This window comes from Nannobrachium achirus (assembly GCF_963921795.1).
Source record: "Nannobrachium achirus genome assembly, chromosome: 11".
Taxonomy (NCBI): Eukaryota; Metazoa; Chordata; class Actinopteri; order Myctophiformes; family Myctophidae; genus Nannobrachium; species Nannobrachium achirus.
The window spans coordinates 61,738,338-61,764,703 of NC_137820.1; the positions used below are offsets into that span (position 1 = coordinate 61,738,338).

The 26,366-nt window shown below is 41.4% G+C and overlaps 1 protein-coding gene across 1 annotated transcript in view; it reads right to left on the reverse strand.

The window, feature by feature from the left end:
* Positions 1-4,973: 4,973 nt before the first annotated feature.
* The window catches only part of tead1a (TEA domain family member 1a), a gene marked incomplete at both ends in the record, with an annotated part of 31,366 nt that continues 9,973 nt past the window's right edge, over positions 4,974-26,366 (reverse strand). The window contains 10 exons of the mRNA XM_080736442.1: positions 4,974-5,087; positions 6,884-7,036; positions 8,660-8,800; positions 15,913-16,086; positions 17,949-18,076; positions 19,763-19,824; positions 20,181-20,230; positions 21,064-21,195; positions 23,104-23,166; positions 26,311-26,366. The exon at positions 26,311-26,366 is cut by the window's right edge and continues 9 nt beyond it. Coding sequence (XP_080592568.1) covers positions 4,974-5,087; positions 6,884-7,036; positions 8,660-8,800; positions 15,913-16,086; positions 17,949-18,076; positions 19,763-19,824; positions 20,181-20,230; positions 21,064-21,195; positions 23,104-23,166; positions 26,311-26,366 — 1,073 coding nt within the window. The remainder of the gene's footprint in view (positions 5,088-6,883; positions 7,037-8,659; positions 8,801-15,912; positions 16,087-17,948; positions 18,077-19,762; positions 19,825-20,180; positions 20,231-21,063; positions 21,196-23,103; positions 23,167-26,310) is intronic.

The window sequence follows — 26,366 nt, forward strand, 5'->3', positions numbered from 1 at the left end:
GTCTATGGATACAAGAAGCAGCAGCTGCCTATTATCACAGATATTGAGCAGAACTTTGCCAATACGCACGCACGCACGCGCGCGCGCGCGCACACACACACACACACACACACACACACACACACACACACACACACACATGCATTAAACACATATCCATATTATGGACATGGACACACAAACATATTCTACAAACATGCATTCACTCAAAATATAAATAAATTGTTAGTCTGATGGTATCTCTGGGCTGAGCTGCAGCAGAAAATAGATTTTTATTTCATCTGAGGTCATCAAATCTGTCTGGCCTTTGGGCTTATTACTTGTTGTCTAGGGCTTAGCGCTTTGATACATCTGGCAGGGTATTGAGCCGATGTCCCTTGTCTAGCCTCTACTAGTACTGTATCAAGGCTAGAATAAAGTGAATCTGTCAGATGAAGTCAAGTCAGTGTAATTAAAGCTTCAGGAAACTGTGCAAAAAGTATAGGTTGACATGACTGCTGTGTAGCTGGAGGTCATGAGAGCTTTAGATTCCATTCCTAAGACTATGTTGCCCTCTGGTGTTCATAATGTATAATACACCAATGTTGCAACAATGCCCCAGGCCAGAACATCATCTGAACATGCTTAGCAGGTTCATTCATAATAGAGCATCGCAGCGGAAGTGGTTTACTGGTGCCACTTAAAAATCGTCATTCATTTTCCCCATAGACTTTTACAAAAATATTTATAACAATTATGTTAAGCCTAGAACCAAGCCATCCAGGATGGCAGTGAATCATGACCATACAACCTTTGTTTCTATGAATAGAACATTTTGAATCGCTAAACAAAGGGCAGTTATTAAATGTAGTATATCAAATCATTTAATATTAAAATATATTTTCACATAGGATCAAAGGTTTTATGGTCATGATACACTGCCATCCTGGATGGCTTGGTTCTAGGCTTAACATTGTATTTTTGTAAAAGTCTATGGGGAAAATGAATGATGATTTTTAAGTGGCACCAGTAAACCACAATATAATCATTGATTGTATAAAATAATAAGTATTTAATTGAAAATAAGTTAAAATGTGTTTTCACTCACATGGATGACTGTGGACAAAGACATGAAAAGGGCAAGTCAGAACAGAACATTTATTTAAACTGAATAGCATATGCGTACAAAGTTTCTACAAAGCTATAAAATACCTAACATACTTTTAGCCATGAGGGGAAAAACCTACGAAGCAAAAGATCAGACCCTGTGCAGTACCAACAGACACACACATAGCTAAGTTTTGTATTTTCCTAAATTCTCTTCACAAAATAGGATAAACATTAGAATATCAAAGATATACATAACATCTGTACCAAACATTATTGTCACCTTTATACAAAGCACCTTATCAAAAAATCCCCCCGTGAACTGACAGATATTCTGCGAATGCACTAGAGCAAAAATATTCAAGGCCATTTTGGAACTGATAACAGACAACATTTATATAGTGTGCCATGTGTTGTTTTTGGGGAAGGAAAAAGGGACACAGATTACGTCCAACTTGCGCGTACAAGACGATAACGATAACAAATAACTTCATCATGACGAACTCACAGAAACATATGACTGAATCCTCTTCAACAACTTCAGACATTGTGTGTGCATTACTTCATAAGGGTAGATGACTGTTTTGTGTGATGAGAACGTGAGAACACACTACTTTATGAACAAGAGCATATTGTTGAATAGATTAGCCTAGCCTCATTTCCACTGTAGGGCCAACCCAGAACTAGAACCAGAACTTTCAAGAACCTGTGAAGTTCCGGGACCAAGTTCTGCTTACGTTTCCATAAAACCAGAACTAACTGGGAAGGTCCCAAAAAAAAAGAGCAGCAGCGCTGCTGGCCCCGCCCATAGGTTCACAGAACTAAAGTTTAGTTCTACCTCAGGAGCAGGACCTAAAAAAGGTTCCAGGAACCTCGTCTGGAACCGGGCCGTAAGCAATGGAAACAAAAAAATAGGTTCAGGTTCCTGAAAGTTCTGGTTCCACCTTGCAGTGGAAAAGGGGCTTATAATGGGTATGATCTCTATGAAAAATGGCCAATAAAACACTATAATAAATCTTTGTCTTGGAGACTAGGAGAGCTATACATTGCATGGATATCTCAGAATCGGGTGACATTCCTCCACAGGCCACAGGTTTTCAGTCATTGTGAGGATGTCACACACCAGACGATTTACACATGTACTTTACATCACAAAATAGTTCACCATACTTGTCCTCATTACAGCATTTCACTGAATAAGCATGTTCGTTTTTTTGCATCAAATGTGTCGGTTCACACCTACAAGAAAAATACAGCCTATGATACCAGATTTAATTAAAGGCTTTTCCCCATAGACCCAGGGGTCTTCAACGTTTTCAGGCCAAGGACCCCTTAGTTGAGAGAGAGAGATGAAGCAGGGACCCCCACAACCTTATCATAGATTCCATATAGTTTCATTGTTTGACAGCACAATCATCAGTGTATTTTGGATTCATGTCAATTTGTTCAGATATTTAATAAACTTGACTTTCTCTCTGTATGAAGTCTGCTCTTTTTCCTCTCTACACCAAAGCTCTTTGCTAAAAATAGCCGATCTACAAGCTGTGAGGCGTTGTGAGCTTTTAGATCTGCTATTTTTGGCTAAAGTTCTCAGAATATGGACACTAGGGTTCAAGTGGTTAATATAAAAAATGAGAAAAAAAAGTTCTATCACTCAAAGATTTGGAGGACCCCCTGTAGTAACTCTGGGGACCCCCTAGGGATCCCGGACCCCCTGTTGAAGACCCCTGCCATAGACACTATCTTGAAAAAAGAAGAAAACGTGTCTAAGATGCTTTAGAATGACATGCCCTCGAATGGCTATAAATTGCAATTGGGAAATGTTTTTGAAAATGTGTGAGATATAGATAGGAATTTCAGGATGTGGATAATCACCCCTTCAATTTAGTTAAACTTGATATATAGAACACGCAACACCAAATTATTACATACATTTTCCCAAACATCATCTTACTTGCATCATAATTTATATTAAGAATTTGTAATTTCAAGGTTTGTTCTCACCCTAGAAAGCTTGCAGATAACCAACCAAAGGCACTTATGCTACAGTGCATGGTGCGTGGGCCGACCACCAAACAACACCTGATATTCCTTACCAACAGATCTTTTTGGCTTTTTGAAAAGCAAGACAAAGGTAGTAATGACATTTGTTTTTAGTCAGATATCTGTGCTTAATCACTAATTAAGCAAACAATGTTTAATGTCAAAATAAATAGTGAGTCTGGGTTTCATTATTATCTAAAGCACAAAATGTATGTATAGATTCTGAAGTTTGCTAGCGAACAGGGAAATTACATGGTCATAGACATAGACATAGTCGCATCCCAATTTGTTATAATGGTTTAAAGGCACTGCCATCAATAAAATGGCATTTCAGGCGCTACAGTATAGACACAATGGTGTTCAAATGAACTAGTAGAATGAGTTGAAGAATATATTCAGGCCGATGATCTAGGTTGAATAACATTTCTCTTCTAAGACCTAGAAGTACGGTTATTCAGTTCAGTGAGAGTTTATGGAATTCTGACTTGAACTACAGTGCCACGAGATTAACCGAAAGCATTACATTTGTGTATTCTTTTTGACCTTAACATGTACAGTTTACTACAGTTGATAACATGTATTATTTTAAAGATTCATCACAGTGCTTTCCATTAATATGTCTATATGATATGATGTATTTTCATTGATTTATTCACGTTTATTAACATTTCTGCTTTGTGACAACAGAAATGAGGATTTAACCGTTGCTTACAAATGTACCTGAAACAATCTTTATTATATATTTTTTTTCTTAACATTGTTTTTAGATAGTGTCCCTGGTACGAGAATATAATGCACTACTATCTATATCAATCAATAGCAATATTCATCCTCGTTATATTTTTTTAAAGATAAAAAGCAGAAAACATTACAAAAGGTAAAAATTACATTTGTTGTCTTTGGATAAACCTCTCTTTGTGTGAGTGCAGCCCACACAAATATGAGTATGCAATCACTATCTGTACAAAAACAGCTCTATATTGTAGCTCTCATTGTTATTTATCGCCATTGGTAATCACCTTAACACACAGTGTTGCTTACGTCCTCCTCCAACATCCAACAACCACTCCAAATCAACAACTGCCACGTATATTCATTGGTAGTATACAGGGTCTGACCTTCAATGTCTTTCAAGATCATTGCAGATAAACTTTTGCAGCACAGCGGGAAATACTGTGATCTTTTTCTTTTTTCTCATTTTCATCCTTCGGCCAAAAACTGCGTTGAGTTTCCTCCAAAGCACACAACAGTAATATCGTATTTGTTTAATCTAACATATATCATCAGAACTGAATAAAAAGGCAACAACAACCAACTAGCCGTGTGTCTGATAGAGAAGGACTACACGGAAAAAAATAAACCACTTCCTCCATTAAAGCAATGGTGTAATCAGATAATATTAGTGCTAAGATGCCATTGTGGAAATCCAGCCCACGTGGAGTTTGATGTGCAGTGTGTTTATTGCCATGGCTGCATTGTCACCGTCACACGCAACTGATAACCATCAACTGGTTATAGAGTTAGAGAAATACCTATTCGCACTGTATCAAACAGTTTCAGAGTACTGTGCTCTTGTTGAGAGAGGCTATGCAGTAAATTATGGTATCTCTGTGGTTAAAATTACAAAAAAGAAAAGAAAAGAAACAATAATTCCCACAGTCGTTGCTGTAAACTAGCAGCAGTGAAAATGCAGCCATCGTTTAATTTCTCCCCGGTAAGTCATTTTGGCTCTAAGACACCATTTTGTATAAGGGATCTTTCATCAAACACATTGAATGTTTAATATTACTGAACTAACAAAGGGCTTGTGTGTGTGTGTGTGTGTGTGTATGTGTGTGTGCGTCCTATTCCTTGACCAGCCTGTAGATGTGGTGCTGTGCTCCGTGTTCATTGTTGGACACCTCGAACACGCACGCCATACACAGCAGGGTCTCCTGAGTTTCTCTGTTGCTCACCACCTGAAGACAAGCACGCACATACACATCAATACATACATATGAACATACACATCTTTGTACGTAAACACACACACACACAAATTAAGCAATACTAGAAGCTCGGCCGCCTTCTAGTCGGCGCCCTGGCCAACTCGGGAACAATGTATATAGGGGATGAATGCCCCGCCCTTTAATGCAAACCCCATTATACCTGTTGTCATAGGATCTGTTTTGACCATCTGTTTGCGTGTGTCCATTTATGCCCATATATGGGGATATCTATCTGTCTACGTCCATTTTATGTCCATATATGGAGATCTCTGTAGGACCCGTTTTGACCATCTGTTTGCCTGTGTCCATTTATGCCCATACATGGAGTTATCTGTCTGTCTGCGTCCATTTTATGCCCATATATGGAGATCTCTGTAGGACCTGTATTGACCATCTGTTTGCCTGTGTCCATTTATGCTCATATATGGAGATATCTGTATCTGTCTGTCTGCATCCATTTCATGCCCATATATGGAGATCTCTGTATCTGTTTGTCTGTGTCCCTTTATGCCCATTATGGAGATCTCTGTATCTGTCTGTGCCTCCGACTGTGTTGCAGACACAGTGCTGGTTCCCACTTTAATGCAAACCCCATTATACCTGTTGTCATAGGACCCGTTTTGACCATCTGTTTGCCTGTGTCCATTTATGCCCATATATGGAGATATCTGTAATTGTCTTTTTGCGTCCATTTTATGCCCATATATGGAGATCTTTGACCATCTGTTTGCCTGTGTCCATTTATGCTCATATATGGAGATATCTGTATCTGTCTGTTTGCATCCATTTTATGCCCATGGCGGGGAACGCACGTGCCTAATTTGAAATAGGGAATGAATGCCTCACTCTTTAATGCAAACCCCATTATACCTGTTGTCATAAGAGCCGTTTTGACGTTTGCCTGTGTCCTTTTATGCCCATATAGGAACATCAGAATACGTAACCATGGCATTTTTTGTTGACTCATGTGGTGTACGTGATCTCAGAGCCTTTTATGAAGTGATGTCACAATGAGTCAGCGCTTGCGCCGATTTCCTCCGGAACAGCCTGATGTCAACAATCAGCTCTGCATAAGGAGATTCCGAACGTTTTGCGCCGGTTTCGGAAAACCGCGAGTCGGGTTGGGTCGAGGCCCGGCACTGCACTCCGCACGGCGGCGGGGAACGCGCGTGCCGAATCTGAAGCCGGTGGGACCAACGGTTCTCGAGATACGCGGATTACAAACAGACAGACACGCAGACAGACAGAGATTTGTCGCATTTATAGATAGATTACAAGAGAGGGTGTGCATTATCACGGTTATCTGGCACGACAATCTTGCTGCAGGAACGAACCGAAGGAGAGTTCCGTAGGCAGGGCTGAAGTGCCAGATAACCGTGATAAGGCAGACCCTCAAGTGTAATATTGCGATTATACAACTGTTGCCCTTAAAAAAAAAACATGTCAACTTAATTTTTTAATGCCACATTTAGCTACTATGTCCCTGAACTTCACATGAAAACTGCTAGCCTAGCCGCCTAGCATAGTGTGGGGAGAAGGAAAGCGCACAGCTGAATTCTTTGCTTGATGAGACAGTGCAGTAGTGCTATCTGCACTGTTGGAGAGCCTGTTTTTCATTGAGAGCCCGACTACCTGTTGTATAATGATGCTTTGAGATTTAAAAAGATTCAAATTAAACAAGGCAAATTGGCCTCAATAAATAGGGCCTGAACACATGGTCCTAGTAGAGCCATGTACAGTATGCACACACACCATAGTGTTCTTACCAGCAGTATAGTGAAATTCTCCAGCACACTGTTCATCATGTACTTCTCAGGCAGATGTTTGAGTTTATGGATAAAGTTGATCATGTATTCACACATAGGAGAACGACTGATCCTGTAGACGAAACGCCCATTCTCAAACCTTGCATACTCCGTCTGAGCAAGACAAGAAAGAAAAAAAAACATACAGCGTCAATCAAAGTTGTTTTTGATCACAATGTCAACGCTATAAACCAATGAAAAGGTGGAATGTAAGTAAAGCAATGCAGCCTTTTCTGTACATATATAGCTTTGTCTCAACATTTTTTAATATTGTGTAAAAAAGCATTGGAAGCGGCAGACGCCATAGCATCGCAAATCATCACTGACTGGTGACTGCGGTAATTTCACACTGGACTTCAAGCAACTCTGACTTCAAAAGGTCGACAAATAAATCCTTGTTTTGAGTGGTTGGATGAGCTCTATGCCATAAAAATCTAAATTAAAACTAAACTAGAAAAGAAAATTTCTAAGAAATTTTAAGTGTGCCTGCAGCTCGCTAAGTGTTTGCAACACTTCGGCCGGAGTCGTCGCGGATTAGCATGTGTTAGCATTAGCATTAGCATTTTTAGCATTAGCATTTGTTAGCATTAGCATGTGTTAGCATTAGCATGTGTTAGCATTAGCATTATTATTAGCGGTTAGCCGTTAACGTGTTGGGAAGTGGAGACATGGCTGTTTAAAGCCCAGCCAATAGGAAGGCAGAGGGGGCGGGGCTTAAGCATTTACAGATAGTTCCTATTTGCCATGTAAGTACACACACTGACAGCGAGTTTCGAGACGGTACCATGCTGCAAACTGGAGATAAAGCTGTTTAAAGCTAAGCCAATAGGAAGATAGGGGCGGGGGTTAAGAGGGGGCGGGGCTTAAGTAATAAGTCCCTATTGGCCGTTTAAGTCCAGACACCAAGTTTCAAGACGGTACCATGCTGTGAACTGGAGTAGTGGCTGTTTAAAACCCAGCCAATAGGAATACAGAGGGGGCGGGGCTTAATCAATTACAGCTCATCCCTATTGGCCGGAAAAAGACCAAAGTTGTGTGTGCATTTTAAAGTTTAAATCACGTTGCTAGGCAAAAGTATGGCAGTTATGTGGCGCCAAAGTTTCTGTTTTTTTTTTCGGAGTCCCCCATTCAAAGTCAATGGGGGTTTTTGCGCATAGTTTTTATGAATTACGTTGCCATGGTAACGCGGATCGGAAAGAAAAGTAATAGCACACCATTCCCGGCCGAGCCGCACATTTTGATGTATATATTGCGGGGGTGGCGTAAATCGTGCGGCAGTTATTACGTGCTGAAATTTCCCCCATTCTAAGTCAATGGGGTTTTTGGGCGTAGTTTTTTGCGAATTACGTCGCAATCGTAACGCGGATCGGAAAGAAAAGTAATAGCACACCATTCCCGGCCGAGCCGCACGTTTTGATGTTGCGGCGGTGGCCTTTTTTTTTTTTTTTTATAGAATTACAGAAAATAATGACCTTTTCCACAATATCATTTTTTTTTGCGACAAAGCTGTATCAGGTGCTTTGAACTTGACCAATCACATTAAAAAATGTAAAAGGAAGAAGGGAATTCCGCACACTGTGCTGAAGCTCCCAGTAGAAACAGGCTTTTATTTTTAAAAGCTGGGGCTACTGAACAGTGTGTTCTTCTCCATTGTATGCATTTTAGTTATAGCCACAGCAAATCTCACAGAGACACTCTACTACACGCTGGACAAAGACAATTTCAAAGGCCCCTCACCTCCACCTTCTCGACGACCTGCTTCCCGAAGGAGCACACCTTGGTGGAGCAGGTGATGGTCATGTTCTCAGAGCTCTCGTATTGGCTGGTCACACCGTAGAAGGCTGCAGGGTCCTCCTGTATGCTAGAGTTTAGGTCCGCCTGGCAAGCAAACAACAGAATCATTAGCAACACTGTGTGACAATCAGTCATCAGCCAGCAGTCATCAACAATAACAGAGAATCAGATCAGTGCAGGACAAAATTAAAGTGAAGGAAAAAGTAGTGGGGAAAGGTATACAAAATCCCCAGGTAACTATAAACAAAAGTACCATAATGAAGTTGTTTTACCAAAGACAAAGCAAAGAAAGTAGACTCTCATTAGGGCATTAACGAAAAAGTCGATAAGTCAACTCAGTCGCCTTCATTACACAAGTCGACTCCCACCAGAAAAAGTCGAAAGTCGAAGTTGAAAGAAAGAAATAATAATAATACTTTCTATTGTGAAAATAGCAGATCTACATGCTCACAAAGCCTCGCGATGCAAGGCGTTGTGAGCATGTAGATCGGCTATTTTCACAATTTCTGGTATATACCGGTATCTGACAATTTGGAAAATGTTTAATTTGCCATTTTAGAGGTATTAAAAAGTCCTTAAATTGGCACTTTAGAAATGTGAAGATACCCTCTATACACTTAAACGTTATGTTGGTCTGTTTACAGTTGAGTGAGAAAACAATGTTTCACATTAAGTTAATGATTTGGGGACCCTCCAAAATAATCGGGGGGTCGTGTGTGATGTGATGATGTCATCAAACGATAAAGTCGACTTCAACTCAACTTTTTACTGAGTCGAGTCGACTTGCAAAAATCACAAGTCGTTAATGCTCTAACTCTCATACATAATCCTCCAAAAATAATATGCATATAGAAAATAAAGAGTACAAACATAAAAACTGCCTTGTTGACTTTTTACTCTTACATTTAAAAGGTAACAAATAAACAGAACATTAGTGGCAGAAGAAACAAAGAACTTTAGTGGATACTGCATACAGGAGATGAATCACCACCTAATTTCTCCAAGTGTGACTACATTGCCCTCTGCTGACCAAAAAATCATAGACAGGCACCACATTAGTGTTTGATGTAACTTGTAATCATGCAATTTGATAACGTCTAGCTTAGGTTGAAATAGCTCTCCAAAATATACCACAATATTTTATATCAGAGGCAATAGACGATGTTTGAAGATGTTTGAAGCCTAATACAAAATAAAATATTATCGCAAGTTTTAGCAGAGACATGGGCTATTGCAGTGTCACTGTCTGCAAGAATACAAAATCTCTTACTACATCCTACCTACCAGGGACGTGCAGAGAATGTTAGAGAGGCACGGGCTGACACTTCTAAAAGGGCCTTTTGATGACAGCACCGAAAATAGCAGACCTCCAAGCTCACAACTTGTGAGCTTGGAGGTCGGCTAGGTCGGTGTTTGATATCACACTGAACAAAGCATAATCAAAGTCAATACTTAACTCAAACTCTGCCCTCAAAATACCCCTTTGTACCCCTTCTCTGCCATGCCTGTAGAACCCGTAAATGTAATAAAAATTAATTAAAAACATTTTTTTTATCGAAGCAGAACTAAAATAGGCTAATGCTCCGTGATCGGTTTCTACACGGACACATTATTGAGCGGACAACCTAACGTTGAGTCCCTGAACCGGAAGCGGATGTCCGTCCTCTATTTTGGCCCGTTAGCTTTCTGTCTGAACTCCGCGGCTTACAGATGGAGAACTTATTGATCAATTGAAAAACTTTCAACGGATTTGAGAAGCTGATGGAATACGCGAACACACGATGCAGTCCGATCCACGCACGATGGGAACTGGACGAGCGCCCACGTTAACAGGTAGGAGAAGCCGGGCAGTGAAAGACATAGAGAAATTTACGGGCTTTACGGGCGTAAACTACGAATGAGTTAATTTCAGACATGCTAATCAAGTGGTATCGAACCACACAGAAAGTTATGAAAGTGCCCCATCTTGTGAAAAAGTAGAGGTACTACACACAATAAAGAGCTGTGACGGAGAGAGCGCACCTGGTTGTTGACAAGGTCCATGTCATTTAAATTCGTATTGAACATTTTTGATTTGATCGGAACAGTCAAGATTTAAAAAATACTGACTTAAGACAGCTCAGACTACCATCTAACACCAAACGAGCGAGATGACAGGAGAACAATAAGACTCAGGCCTTGATTTTTATTCCCCAGTGAAATAGTTTTAAGTCGTTTGGTGTAAGGCCGACCATAGTGAGACTTTATGATAAAGTACTCAAAAAATCACTGATTTACAAATAAATCTGATATGGAGGATGGAAATGTATCAATCTGTTCTCCCACCATCTTCACAGTTCAACAGGATGGGCATAAACCGACATGGCAATTTGCCCAAATCACAATTGTTAGAAAAATAAATTACAAATAAATATGTGCATTATGGAAAGAAGAATAGTGGACCAATTAGAGCCGACCCAGTCCAGTATTAGTTTAATAGGTACTATAGAGGGTTTAAGTGGTTAACCTAGCAAATGTTTGCATAACGTTTATTTTGTCATTGGACTTGAGGCAGGGAAATTGGTACACAGTGCACCTGCATCACACAGACTGGAAGACGAGGTACAGAAGGCTCTGTACAAAATGTAATGAGTTCTCTAAGGAGAACTGTCTGTCTCGAGATGAGGACACAGAGCCGTGCGTGTGTGTGTGTGTGTGTGTGTGTGTGTGTGTGTGTGTGTGTGTGTGTGTGCGCGTGTGTGCGCTCTCTCTCTCTCACTCTCTCTCTCTCTCTCTCTCTCTCTCTCTCTCTCTCTCATGGGCGTCAATTGGCTATGGCAGGGGTATGCAGCTGCCATACCCTGGGTCCAGGGGGGAAAATAAAAGTTACTTTTAAATATAAATCCATGAATGTCTCTTTGTCTATCTGTGCTGGTTATTATTATGTTGTTAAATTACAGTAAAATAACTACAAATGCAAAATGTTACAAAATGGTCACTTTAACAAGGTATTATAATTATATTCTCCCCATTTTGACAAAGTGGTATATTCCCAGGTTCCGCAGGTCAGCTGCACAGGTGCAATGCACTTGAACAACCGTTCCAGGCTGCCATATCCAGCCCAAGAATAAAATGTACTTAAAATAAATGTATCATGCCTGTTGCTAAGGTATGGCAACATGACTGGTGTACCAGTCATGTTGCCATACCTTAGCTTTTTTTGAACTGACGCCACTGGTCTCTCTCTCTCTCTTTCTCTCTCGTGTATTCTCTTTCCCTCTCTCTCTTTCTCTCTCTCTCTCTCTCTCTCTCTCAGACTCTCCCACAAACACCCCAAAGCTTTCGTGCGCACTCATGCACGTTTGAGTGCACACACACACAAGTACTGATAAGACAAATATTGTCAACACTTCATCCGAGACGTGGTTCATTTCAGAGCGCACATCACTCTCAAACACAGGTGATTTCATAGATGCACGCATGCACGAGTCCCCGCTTTGTATTCTGAACGGCTCCTGCACACCGTCTGTCTCTGGACACCAAGCAATCACATGCAGATTCTAATTCAAGTTGAAGAACAATTACTTTGGTGTGTGTTTGTCTTTGTCTGAGAGACAGTGTTGATTCCGTCGACTAAAACTATGGCGGAAAATGTTCGTCGACTATCTTTTTCCACTAACAAAAATGAAATCGTGAGCTTGTAGATAGCCTTTTCCAGCATGCGACCAAGTGTAAAATCAGCCATTACGACGCCATCAAGGCCCCCCAAAATACATTTTAGTTGACTAAATCAACTGTACATTTAGCAGTCAAAGATCTTACGGTATTTAGTCGACTAAATAAAAATGACAAAAACCATATTACATTTTATTTAAAAAAATATATATAACTAAAACTAAATCAGAATTCCCTGTCAAAACCAACAGTGTCTGAGAGAGAGAGAGAGAGTGTCTCGCGGGCGGCGCTCAGGGGTCAGAGGGAGGAGTCACAGAGTCCTCTGCCCTCTCTCACCTGCGACTCAGAGAGGAGAGCAGGTGTTCAAATAAAGCTGCATGCTGTCATCAGCCCACCACCTCAATACCCCAGGTGAACACACACACACACACACACACACACACACACACACACACACACACACGCACACACGCACACACACACACACACACACACACACACACACACACACACACACACACACACACACACACACACACAGGGGCGTCACAAGGGGTAGGAAAGTGGGACTGAGTTACTGGGGCCCAAGGTGGAGGGGCCCTAATAACTTTATCTATTGAAAAATAGCAGATATACAAGCTCACAGCGCGGCACCGAGTGCCGCGCTGCGAGCTTGTAGATCTGCTATTTTTGAAAAGTTGTGAAAATGTGTGAAAATCTTTGAATATATGTATTTTTTAAGCGAACAACTCAAATTTTGCTTCTGGGGGTCCCTGGAACTAAATATTTTGAGATGGGGGTCCGTGGCCAAATACATATCATCTTGGGGGTCCTTGACATTTCTTGCACACATTTTCACGTTTTTTCAAAAATAGCAGATCTACAAGCTCACAGCGCGGCACTCGGTGCCGCGCTGTGAGCTTGTATATCTGCTATTTTTCAATAGTTACTCATTCATGGGGGGCCCGCAATGAATCCTTGTACCCAGGGCCCAGAATTTGGTGTGACGCCCTTGCACACACACACACACACACACACACACACACACACACACACACACACACACACACACACACACACACACACACACAGCCATGCGCACGGTTACAGAGGAAGAACTGAGTGGAAAAATACCGTGGAAAATGACTGATGAGGAGAGGTAAACTACACGCATACGTGCATTCATACCATCCGGATGATCAGATATTTAAAACATTTGTAGATCGAAATTTAAACATCAATTTTGAATGACAGACACTTGTTCTACCATAAATAGTTTGTCGTACCACTGTAAACCATAGATTTAACAAACCTTTCTTAAAGCTATACTGTGTAAGTTGCTCAACTAGTGGTCAGTAGCGGTATTGCTTTTTTCGGCCGTTTTTCGGCCGGAGTCGTCGCGGACCACCGCCGCGGACCACCGGAGCAGCGCCACAAACCACCGCGACCGATAGTAATCCGTGGAGGGGTAGAACGCATGGTAGAACGTAATTTTCTGGCCAGGATTTGTGGATTAAGAGGTTAAAATCCTTCACCATGGTAAACACTGTAGCCAAGCGGAGGCGCTTCCTGGAGACCAGAGCAGATAAGCTGTGATTGGCCGGTAGTGTACCATGTGTGCATGATCGGCGATGTGATTGGGCAACGTATACACAACGTATACAGATGATGCAGATTACGTCATTTTGGCGCGAAATCCCGCCCCTGTCACTGCTAAGAAGAAAACATATAAAGAGAAGGCTTCAGAAGCTGAAAATAACGGAGTGGGTGTTCTAAAACTTTAGCGATTTAACAGTTAGGACAATTTTAAGATTTGTTTTATAAAAAAAGTTACATGGTACAACTTTAAAGTTGTACTATGTAACTTTTTTTATAAAACAAATCTTAAAATTCTCCTAACTATTAAATCACAAAAGTTTTAGAAGATCCGCGCCGTGAATTTCAGCCTGTAAAGCCTTCTCTATATGTAAACTGAGATCCTTGCCGTGGACCGGATCTCGCGCCAAAATTGCGTCATCACACTACCGGCCAATCACAGCGAGGGTTATACAACTGCCGGCCAATCACAGCGCATCTTGAAGTGGGGTCGCTATGGCAGCCATATTTGTTGTCGCCCGTTTGTACCATCCCTTCTCTAGGTAATTTCGCCTACCAGGCAGGGTGAAGGAGTCCGTATCTCTGGAATTACTGAACGCACAGGAACAAGGGACCCCTTAAAAGATAGATCTCAGCGAGGTGGAGGCAGACGCGGGGGTCTGAAGGTACGAAAAACGGACGAAAGACGCGGACGCGACCGCGGTTTGCTATAGGGCTAATGACCACTAGTTGGGCAACTTACACAGTATGGCTTTAAGTGAACACACTCAGTACAAAAAAAGGAATGGCGACATGAATTTTTTTTTTTACTGGAACAGGGATTATAAAATGATTAGATTACACAGACCATCAAAGTAGATGGCCTGTGTGAGTCTGTAATCTAATAATGTATACTTTGTTGCACGCTGAAAAACATAACAGCTTTTTCATTGCTTGGCAATAAAAGTATCCTACCTACTTAATTGAACAGAAAATTGGAGTTACTGCCACAACCTACACGCCATGAGACGTCCTTTCTCTATGGCCTAGGTTATCCTGTCCCTACGCTCTCCTTTCTAATGAAGCTTTTGTTTGTTTTTGTTTGGTTAATGTCCTTTTGAATTAACTCTCAAATATCTGGAACGCGCCCGAGTCGCGTTCGATTTTAACCACTTTAACCACTATTGTATGCTTTAACCTTAGAAAAATAGCAGATATACAAGCTCACAGCGCGGCACCGAGTGCCGCGCTGCGAGCTTGTAGATCTGCTATTTTTGAAAAATCTTGAAAATGTGTGCAAGTCTATGAATATCTTTGACCCGATCTTTGACCCGACTTCTAAATCCTTCCTCTAAATCAGTGGTTCTCAAACTTTTTCATGTCAAGGACCCCCAAAATTACAGGTATTTAGCCACGGACCCCCATCTCAAAATATGTTGTTCCAGGGACCCCCCAGAAGCAAATATTTGATTTACAAATGTTCGCTTTTAAATAGATATATTCAAAGACTTGCAAAAAAAAATCATGATTTTTCAAAAATAGCAGATCTACAAGCTCGCAGCGCGGCACTCGGTGCCGCGCTGTGAGCTTGTATATCTGCTATTTTTCAATGGTTAGTAGTCAAGAATCCTAGGCCTAAATGGGTTAATAAAGAGTTTTACAACTAAAATCTGAAAATCTGAAACTAGCATTCACAAAAAAACTGGTTTGATGCAGGACATGCCAGTCAGAGATTGAGGAAGTAGGCAGGGACGTTGAGTGAAACAAAACAAACACCACCACACCACTTGCATTTACCACTTGGTTCACAGACATTCTGCAGGATCAAACATATGCATAATTAATAGGATATCGAATATTAAATAAGGAAAGATGGAGCAAAGAAAAGAATAATGCCATGAGATGATTTTTGATGATTTAAACCACAACATTAAGCACCCAACCACACACTGGTCCATTTGGCTCACCCAGAACTTGATCAGGTAGAAAGCATTTTGCGGTCCCTTCGCAAATAGCTCCTTCAAGCCACCTTTCTTCTCGGGGAACTTGTCGTATATCTGCCTGATGTCCACACACTCCAGCATGGGGTCACTGTAGCTGGGGGTAGTCTGGCCGATGTGCACAAACAGGTGCTTGTTGTACTGGGGGAGAGATGGAAGCGGGGAATAAATACAGGAGGAGAGACAGGAAAACCTGAGTGATGAGTTGCAAACACTGGTTGTGCATACTGGGACGTCACAAGGGGGGGAAAGTGGGACTGAGTTACTAGGGCCCAAGGTGGAGGGGCCTTCATTACTTTATAGTTTAGTTATCGAAAAATAGCAGATACAAGCTCAAGCTTGAAGATCTGCTATTTTTGAAAGGTCGTGGGAATGTGTGCAAATATTTGAATATATGTATTTTTTTAAGCGAACATTTGTAACTAAAATTTTGCTTCTGGGGGGGTCCCTGGAACTAAATATTTTGAGATGGGGGTCCGTGGCCAAATACATGTCATTTTGGAGGTCCTTCACGTGAAAAAGGTTTGAGCACCACTGACATCGAATTCAACATTCAAAAAACCTTCAATGTCTTTTTTCACGATTTTTCAAAAATAGTAGATCTACAAGCTTGCAGCGAGCTTGTATATCTGCAATTTTTCAATAGTTAAGGCACAAAATAATACAGTGAATCCTTGTACCCACTACCCAGGGCCCAGAATTTGGTGCGACACCCCTGTGTGCATATAGCTGATCTACAACACGTCACACATGTTGTGAGCTTTCCCATTTTACATTTTACAAGCTACATGCATGCAGCAAAGTATAATGGAGCTTGAACAGATCAATTATGAGTGGATGAGAATGAGACACAACAGAAAGAAGGGAGGGATGCGAAAGATATACAGAGAGAGAGAGGAACACAGAAGGTTAAACTAGTATCTTGAAATGTATCTTGATTCTGTTGGCAGTTTCGGCCAACAGAATCTTACTGTTTCAAAGTCACCTTTGAACAGCACACGGTTCTAAACTGTCCGACAAGAAACCAAAACAAAAGATGAATGTCCTCTGTCTGCAGGCCCATGATAGCAAAACGATAGCGAGTCTACTCTGTCAGAATGACAGATCGGTGATAGAGATAGAGACGGACCGTTATAAAGGTTATTCAGACGAGGAGAAACATGGGTTTTAAAAGGTGTTCTGTGCTTTAGGGGTTATCTGTCATCTTGGCTTACGAGACAATAGGGAGCGCTGATGGCAGACTCATGCCATGTTTGTTTACGTGCGGTCAGGCGTACGTGCACAGAATAAGTGTAAAACTGTGCGGTATTCGTTAGATGGGTCTTTTGAGTCCATGTGCTTGTGCATGCCTGCATTTTTCCTGTGTGTGTTAGAGTGTATACGTGTGCACTGTGCGTGTGCGTGTGTGTGTGTAAAGGCCAAATGTCCCCAAAATATAGTAGAATTTGAGAAATGGCTGTTTTATGGGTAAACGTTTTTTTAAAGTTATGAAAAGATTTAGATTGGGGTTAGGATGAAGCATTTAGATGTTAGATTTAGGGATTTGGGTTAGCTAGATTGGCTATTCTCTGCTTTAGAGTTACAATTGCCATTCTAAAATATTGATGTTCTTACAAGTACACTAAAACGTGTGTGTGTGTGTGTGTGTGTGTGTGTGTGTGTGTGTGTGTGTGTGTGCGTGCGTGCGTGCGTGCGTGCGTGCGTGCGTGCGTGCGTGCGTGCGTGCGTGCGTGCGTACGTGAGTGCATGCGTGAGAGTATGTATTTAGCTAGTTAGCATTTGTTTTTGTTTTTTAGGTTTTTTAGAACTTTGATTATATTGTGTTCTTCTCTAGATAGATATCCATTTACATTGTTATATTGCTGTTAATGTACTGACATATTATCTTGTTTATTATTGTGATGTTTTATCTGCTTATTGTAAGTCGCTTTGGATTAAAAGCGTCTGCTAAATGCCTAAACTGTAAACTGTAAACTGTAAACTATTTGGTGTACACTACTCACAGCCTCCTGGTCCCTCTGAGTCTCCAGGAAAGAAGAGAACTCCACCAAGCGTAGTTTGGTGGTGCCGATAGAACGGCCCTGCCAGGCCGGCTCTCTGTGTGTCTGGACTGGAGTGGGAGGCTCATAGGCTGAGGAACAACACACAGACACACACAGTCTGACCTCACGTCTCATATAATACATCATTGTGAAAACCATCAGGTCTTGGCCATCGAGTGTATTCAGTTTCACACTGTTCAGTATGGTTAATGGATATGAATTATGCTAACATTAGCCGTTGCTACAGTGTAAAATACAAGTCATTATTGGAGCCTTGTGAGGCGCACAAAGCCTAACTGTGCTAATGGTGCGCTAATGGCTGTAAAAGAGCATAAAAGGACGAACTCTCAAATTCTTCAAAACCATCTCTATTTCTTTAGTTATCCCCTTCAAATCCAAGATAAGATATGATGGATGGCTTGACCTTAATAAAGCAAACAATGTGAGGGCTTCTGTGTATAGAATAAAACATATCGTCGCTGTCGGGTGAAAACCTTGTATGTCCAAAACCGTTCGTTTTGCATTTCTCATCTTAAAAATGATTTAAACTAGTGAAAACAGACGACCTGCAAGCACACAACGCCTCGCACCGCGTATGATGAAGCAGGGCTTTACTTTGCAAAAGAACGTACACATTTGAAATATACAAGGTTCCCATCCGACAACGACAATATAATATAATGAAGTATCTGTCCACTAATGATCCTCAAAAAAGCATCAACAGTGGCACATCTTCAAAAACTGGAACAAATTATCACATAAACCACAGGTACAAGAAAACACAAACACCTTTCAACGTATCCAGTTCTTCCTCAGGCAATGTTAAAGCATTGATCTTGATAAATACCGGTAACTGTTTTTCTAAGGTTCCGGTTGAAGACTGTCATCTCTCTCTCTCTCTCTCTCTCTCTCTCTCTCTCTCTCTCTCTCTCTCTCTCTGAAACCCAGCGAAAATGAAATTGTATTCAAAAGACTAAAACATAATTGCGACCGTCAGGGAGCAGTTTACTATGAAAACCTCCACCGGCCGTCCGTCCGTCCGTCCGTCCGTCCATCCGTCCGTCACACGTCACACGTCACACCTTTGTTTGTGTACGGTGTGATGTCATATATCTTCAGTATGACATCACACCACATGTGTACACAAACCTTTGTGTACGTTGCTGTGGCAACAGTCTGTTGTTGCTGGTCTGTTAGTGTACGTTAGCAACCACCTTAGCAACCATGGTTTTACCCTAGCAACCAACTGTTTACCCTAGCAACCAACTGTTTACCATAGCAACCATGTTTTTTTACCCTAGCAACCAACTGGGCATAAAAGGGATTCTGTTAGGGATCTCCATATATGGGCATAAAAGGGATTCTGTTAGGGATCTCCATATATGGGCATAAAAGGGATTCTGTTAGGGATCTCCATATATGGGCATAAAAGGGATTCTGTTAGCTGTTAGTGATCTCCATATATGGGCATAAAAGGGATGCTGTTAGGGATCTCCATATATGGGCATAAAAGGGATTCTGTTAGGGATCTCCATATATGGGCATGAAAGGGATTATGTTAGGGATCTCCATATATGGGCATAAAAGGGATTGTATCCCAGATGATGCCCTGTACTTGGGATTTGTTGATGTAAATGTTCACATAGAGTGTAATAATTGGTAAAACAAACTTTTGGCCTATTTGTGGAGATAAGCGACCAACGGTCACTTATCTCCCGATTAGGGAGTCTTACTGGTGAATATTGGCTAACAAACTGTACCCTGGTCCCCCTCACCTGAGATAGTAGTGGTCCCCGCTGTCTGCACAGAGTAGGCTTGCTGGGAGAAGGGCTTCACGCTGAGAGAAGAGGACAGAAGACTATAATAAGAAAAAAGGAATGAAACCATGAAGATGGTATTGAAACAACAGCTAGAAGCTTTTTACCACTTTTCATTGGTTCAATATTATTTTAACCAACACTCAGATGCAAAGGATGTTCAATAGTCCTGATTTATGCCACAAAATCAAAAACCTCAAAATGTTTTTTTGGCCAGACAGTGACGATTTAAGAATCAACATCTTAGTTCACACAACATTGCTAACTTGTGCAACAACAGCCAAACGCAGTCACATTTTTCATTGACACCATTAGAGAAATAATTTAACTATGAGAAGACAAAAGATAAAGAGAACACAACATGAATGCAACTCACTCTTCTGTGGTAGAGCTGGACTGGCCACCAGGAATCATCCCCTGCCACAGCTGAAACACACACACACACACACACACACACACACACACACACACACACACACACACACACACACACACACACACACACACACACACACACACACACACACACACACACACACATTCAATTCAATTCAATTCAATTCAAAGGAGCTTTATTGGCATGAGAAAACATTTACACTACCAAAGCAAGTGTGTACAGTTGGAGGGGGTTCAGCATTGTCTAAACAGAGTTACAAAATCACTAATGTTCATTTGCAAGGTTATATACAGTATAACGCTTTTTGAAACTAATAATAATAGTAAATAACAAAACATTGTTTCATTTCTCCCAGTAGGTATTTTATTTTATTTTTTCGTTTGTCATGTTTTCAAACTCACTTTGGGTGTGTGTAATCTGAGGGAAGTATGTGTCTCTGATGTCTTGGTATAGTGGGAAGTATGTGTCTCTGATGTCTTGGTATAGTGGGAAGTATGTGTCTCTGATGTCTTGGTATAGTGGGAAGTATGTGTCTCTGATGTCTTGGTATAGTGGGAAGTATGTGTCTCTGATGTCTTGGTATGGTGGGAAGTATGTGTCTCTGATGTCTTGGTACGGTGGGAAGCAGTGTTGATTTTGTCAGTGAAAAAAGGTAGTCGACCAACATTCTTTGTCATAGTTTTAGTCAACGAAATCAACACTGGCAGGCAGGGGGTTGATTGAATTTGATTTGAAACGCAATGAAACCACATGGTTACAGTGTTTGTGTGTGTGTGTGTGTGTGTGTGTGTGTGTGTGTGTGTGTGTGTGTGTGTGTGTGTGTGTGTGTGTGTGTGTGTGTGTGTGTGTGTGTGTGTGTTACCTGTGCGTTAGCAGGGAAGCTGGCCCGTACGATGCCGGGCAGCAGCTTGCTGTGGATGGCCGAGGCAGAGACGATCTGAGCAGACGACATGGAGGAGATGCTCTGCAGGGCCTTCTCTTTGGCACTCTGGTCCTACAGAGGAACACCACAGTCAGTGTTTAAATATTATGGAAATGTTCAAATATTTGCTTCTGGGTGGTCCCTGCCTGGAACAACACATTTTGAGATCGGGGGGTCCGCAGGCCAAACACATGTAATTTTGGGGGGTCCTTGACATGAAAAGGTTTGAGAAACACTGATTTAGAAGAAGGATTTAGAAAGACATTTATGGAATCAGGTGAAAAATATTCAAAGACTTTCACAAATGTTCACGGTGGTGGGGCCTTAATTATTTTATACTTTAGCAGATATAGATCTGCTATTTTTGAAAAGTCGTGAAAATGTGTGCAAATCTTTGAATATATATATATATATATATATATATATATATATATATATATATATGTATATATATATATATATATATATGTATATATATATATATATATATATATATATATATATATATATATATATATTTTTTTTTTTTTTAAGCAAATATTTGTAACTCAAATTTAGCTTCTGGGGTCCCTGGAACTGAATATTTTGTATTTGGCAGAGTCTGTTGGTCTCAGGCAGAATAAGTAAAACATGTTCAGACTTTATGGAACACAGAGTCACATTAATCGGATGTTAATTCCTTTGCATAAAAATCTAATTATCCATTTTTACTGTATACTGCTGATTATGACAGAGTTATACAGTATGACAGCTCCTCTCACATAACAAGCACTCTTGTTGAGTTTGTCTCTGCTTTACATAAAGCAATCACAGGAACACAGCAGAGAAAGAAGAAAAGGAGGAAAGGAGGCGAATATGAAGGTGTGAAGAGAGTGACAGACCGGAAGAGGACAGACTATGATAGATAGGCAACTCAACCAGGAAGTGAGACACAACCCAGCTTGTACCATTATAACCCAGCACAAGTTGGGTCATATAGACCAGTGGTTCTCAACCTGTGGGTCGGGACCTCACATTATTTTGGGGGGGTCCCCAGATGATTGACTTAATGTGCAACAATGTTTTCTCACTCAACAGTAAACAAACCAACATAAAGTTTAAGTATATATAGGGGTGTATATAGGGGTGTCTGCACATTTCTGAAGTGAAAATTTAAGGACTTTTTAATATCTCTAAAATGACAAGTTAAACATTGGCCAAATTGTCAAATATTAGAGGCGTGCTATTTTCACAATAGAACCATGTTATACAAAATGTAATTCCTCAACTCTTCGTGTTCGTCAGGGTGGGGGTGGGGGTCCCCAGTTAAAATATGATTATTTTGGGGGTCGCGGCCTGAAAAGGTTGAGGACCACTGATATAGACAGTGCAGAACATGGTGACACCAATAAAATAATTAATAACTAATGTTGCTTTAATGCTTTTAGCTTGTTGCAGTTCCCCTGTAGCTAATTATGCTCTGCATGGTTCAAGAGGTAGGGGAGAGTGTTTTCTGCTGTGTTTCAGTCCGAGTGTATCAAAGGGTGCGTTCGGAAATGCGCACCGGGTGTGTGCTCAGTGTAGTGAGTGCCTAAACCCAACCCTAATCCTAACCCTAACCTCAGTAAAACTATGCCTAAACTCACCCCTAACCCTAACCTTAACCTCAGTAAAACTATGCCTAAACCTAACCCTAACCCCTAACCCTAACCACACCCGGTGCGCATTTCCGAACGCACCCTTTCATACACTCAGACTGAAACACCAGCAGAAAACACTCTCCCCACTCTCCCGTTGCGATGCCACGTGTTGTGAACTTGCAGATAAGCTATTTTATATTTCTCTATTTAAATAATAATAAAAAAAGACAAACAATACAATTGGACATACAATGTTACCAGCAGCAGCAATGACCTGCATTAAATAGGTGAGGGCCACGGTCACCTATAACCTCCGCTTCCACTAAAACGACACCTTGCTGTTTCACACCGTGTTTCTTACCTTTAGTTTGGAGTGGAACTCCCTGGACTTCCTTCTGGCTAGGACCTGGATGTGACTGGACACCTGGTGGGGAAGAGAAGACCAGGGCAGTCAGGAACCAGAAGGAACAGAGAGAAGAAGACAAACCCATGAAGAGAAAAGACAAGTAAAGAGGGAGATGAGAGGGACATTTGGGCACAGAGGAGGGGAGGGGGGGGGGGGGGGGGGGGGTTCAGGAGTGGGAGAGAAGGAAGAAGAGGGGGGAGCGGGGGGGGTGGGGGGGGGGGGGGGACCAGGGGCGTCACAAGAGGGGGAAAAGTGGGACTGAGTTTCTACTAGGGCCCAAGGTGGAGGGGCCTGGAATTATTTTATACTTTAGCTATTGAAACATAGCAGGTCTACAAGCTCACAGCGCGGCACCGAGTGCCTCGCTGTGAGCTTGTAGATCTGCTATTATTTAAAAGTCATGAAAATGTGTGGAAATCTTTGAATATCGGTATGTGTATTTTTTTAAAGCGAACATTTGCTAATTTTGCTTCTTTGGGGCCCCTGACACTAAATATTTTGAGATGGGGGTCCGTGGCCGAATACATATCATTTTGGGGGTCCTTCACATGAAAAAGTCTGAGCACAAATGACATACTGTAGAAACTTAGGTTTAAAAAAAAAAAAAAAAAAAAAACCTTAGAAGAATTTGAAATATTCAAAGACTTGCACACAAATGTTCAAGATTTTTCAAAAATAGCTGATCTACAAGCTCGCTGTGAGCTTGTAGATCTGCTATTTTTCAATAGTTAAAGTACCTCCAGGGCCCAGAATTTGGTGTGACACTCCTGGGGGGGACCAAACGGTCAGTTGCCATGGTTATGAAAGGACGGTTGCTACACTGGGAAGCCATACACACACATCAGTCCCCTGACAACGGTGAATAGGCCCATCTACACACATCTTTCTAAGCTAGTGAACGGGCACTATTAGGGATGGGACGATAAGCCATATTATCGTTTATCGTGATAGAAAACACTCACAGTAATCGTATCGTGGAGATTTTATTTATCGTGATATCGTCCTCCGTCATGCACTTTGGATCAATTCACTTTCTATTTGCCGAGCTGCGTATGCGGTACCACTTAAACTGTCTTTAATTGGTAAAAGGTACTTGCAATATACGTACTTGATACAGTCTTTTTTTCACTCTCTAACAAATGTCTTTGCCAAATAATAGCCGATCTACAAGCTCACAATGTGTTGCAACGCAACAAGTTATGAGCTTGTAGATCAGCTATTTTTTTGGCAAATGTTTCCGCTCCAGGATGATGAATTTCGATTATCGCGATAACATCCTAAATCGCGATTTAATTCTGTCACAATAATCGTGATGTGAAATGTTCATATCGTCCCAATCCCCAACGGGCACCTGGAAACATACACCAGTAATAATAAAATAAAGAAAAATGCATACTGCATTTTCTATAGTGTTATAATTACCTTTTTCATTGTTTTTACTGTCCAAAACAAGTCATTGGTGAAAATATACCTCTAAGCATTCTTTTGAAATGCATTCTTATAGAGTGCCACGTATTTTGGTGGTAGAGAAGATACAGTGGGAGACAGAATGGATGGAAACTGTGAGACCTTGCAGTGGAGGCATACATGTACTGTAAATGGCACATCACTTCATTAGCCTTGAACACAATCACCTAGTCATTCTATTTGCTTAGCTTTAAAGTGATAGTTCAGCTATTTTTGACATAAAGCTGTGTGAAATACTTGCCATTAAAATAGTGGTTACAAATGTATTAATTGATTACCAGAGTCCTGTGGTCAGAGTTCTGGTCAGTTTTAGATGAAAGTAGTTCCGGTGATTTGGCAGGGGCTCATGGCCCAATCATTAAAAATAGATGAATCCACAAAACTAGCGTCATTTGTATTGTTGACCTATTTCTACCAAATAGACCAACTTCCGTTCAACTTTGACCCCTCTGTCACATGGTACTATTTTTTGTGTCCAGTATCACTACGCCGCTGCAACGTATTTCCCCCAAACGAGGTGCTTTGCAGTCAGCTGATCAGAACGAAACCTCGCTCTATATGGTAGAAATAGGCCAACAATACAAATGACGCCAGTTTTGTGGATTAATCTATTTTCAATGTTTGGGCCACGCCAAATGGCCCCCACCCCATTGGAACTACTTAATATTCATTAGAAACTGAACTCTAACCACGGGACTCTGGTAATCAATTAATACATTTGTAACCACTATTTTAATGGCAAGTATTTCACACAGCTTTATATCAAAAATAGCTGAACTATCACTTTAAGGTCAGGCTGAAGTTTGTTCAGTAGTTGGGGTCAGGTTAAACGTAATCTCTCAAGACAGATTCAGAGCTTTGTTTCTGCGAGCTTGTATATCTGCTATTTTGATATATATATATCGTCACTGTCGGGCAGAAACCTCGTATCTCCAAGTTACAAAGTTTGTATGTTTTTTCCGTAAAGTAAAGCCCTGGTTCATCACACAAGACTATTGCACAAAACTATTGAAACTATACTATTTTAAAACGATAAATTCAAATACGAACTGTTTTGGACACACAAGGTTTTTTTAAACACAAATCTTCTCTTCTGGGGGTCCCTGGCACAAAGCATTTTCACGCGGGGGTCCGCTGCCAAATATATCAATGTAAGGGTTCTTGAAACAAAAAAGTTTGATTGAACAAAAAAATCACACCCGTGTGAACTGAGCGGTGGTTTACCCACCAACCCCCCCCCCCCCTCCCCCCTTCCCCTCGGGGCGCACGCTATGGAGATGTGTATAAGCTCCTTTGAATTGAATTGTGTGTGTGTGTGTGTGTGTGTGTGTGTGTGTGGGGGGGGGGGGGGGGGTGCGTGTGTGTGTGTGTGTGTGTGTGTGTGTGGGGGGGGGGGGGGGGGGGGGGGTGCGTGTGTGTGTGTGTGTGTGTGTGTGTGTGTGTGTGTGTGTGTGTGTGTACGTGTGTTGCAGTTGATGCACAGGCCAGGCTAGACTCAACAGCACCTCTCTGGTCACCCAGGGTACTCAGGCTACATACACCAGAGGCTACAGACACACAGACAGACACACACGCACGGATACACACACGGCCACGCTATGGAGACGGTGTGACCACCGCTCAAAAAACGAGTGATTTAGAAGGCATTTGTAGAATGGGGTCTGTATGGGTTAAAAGCAAAGCGTGTGTTTTTACCTGTTTTCTTGTCCGTGTCTTTCCTGTCCGTAGTTTGATGTATCTAGCTATCAGTT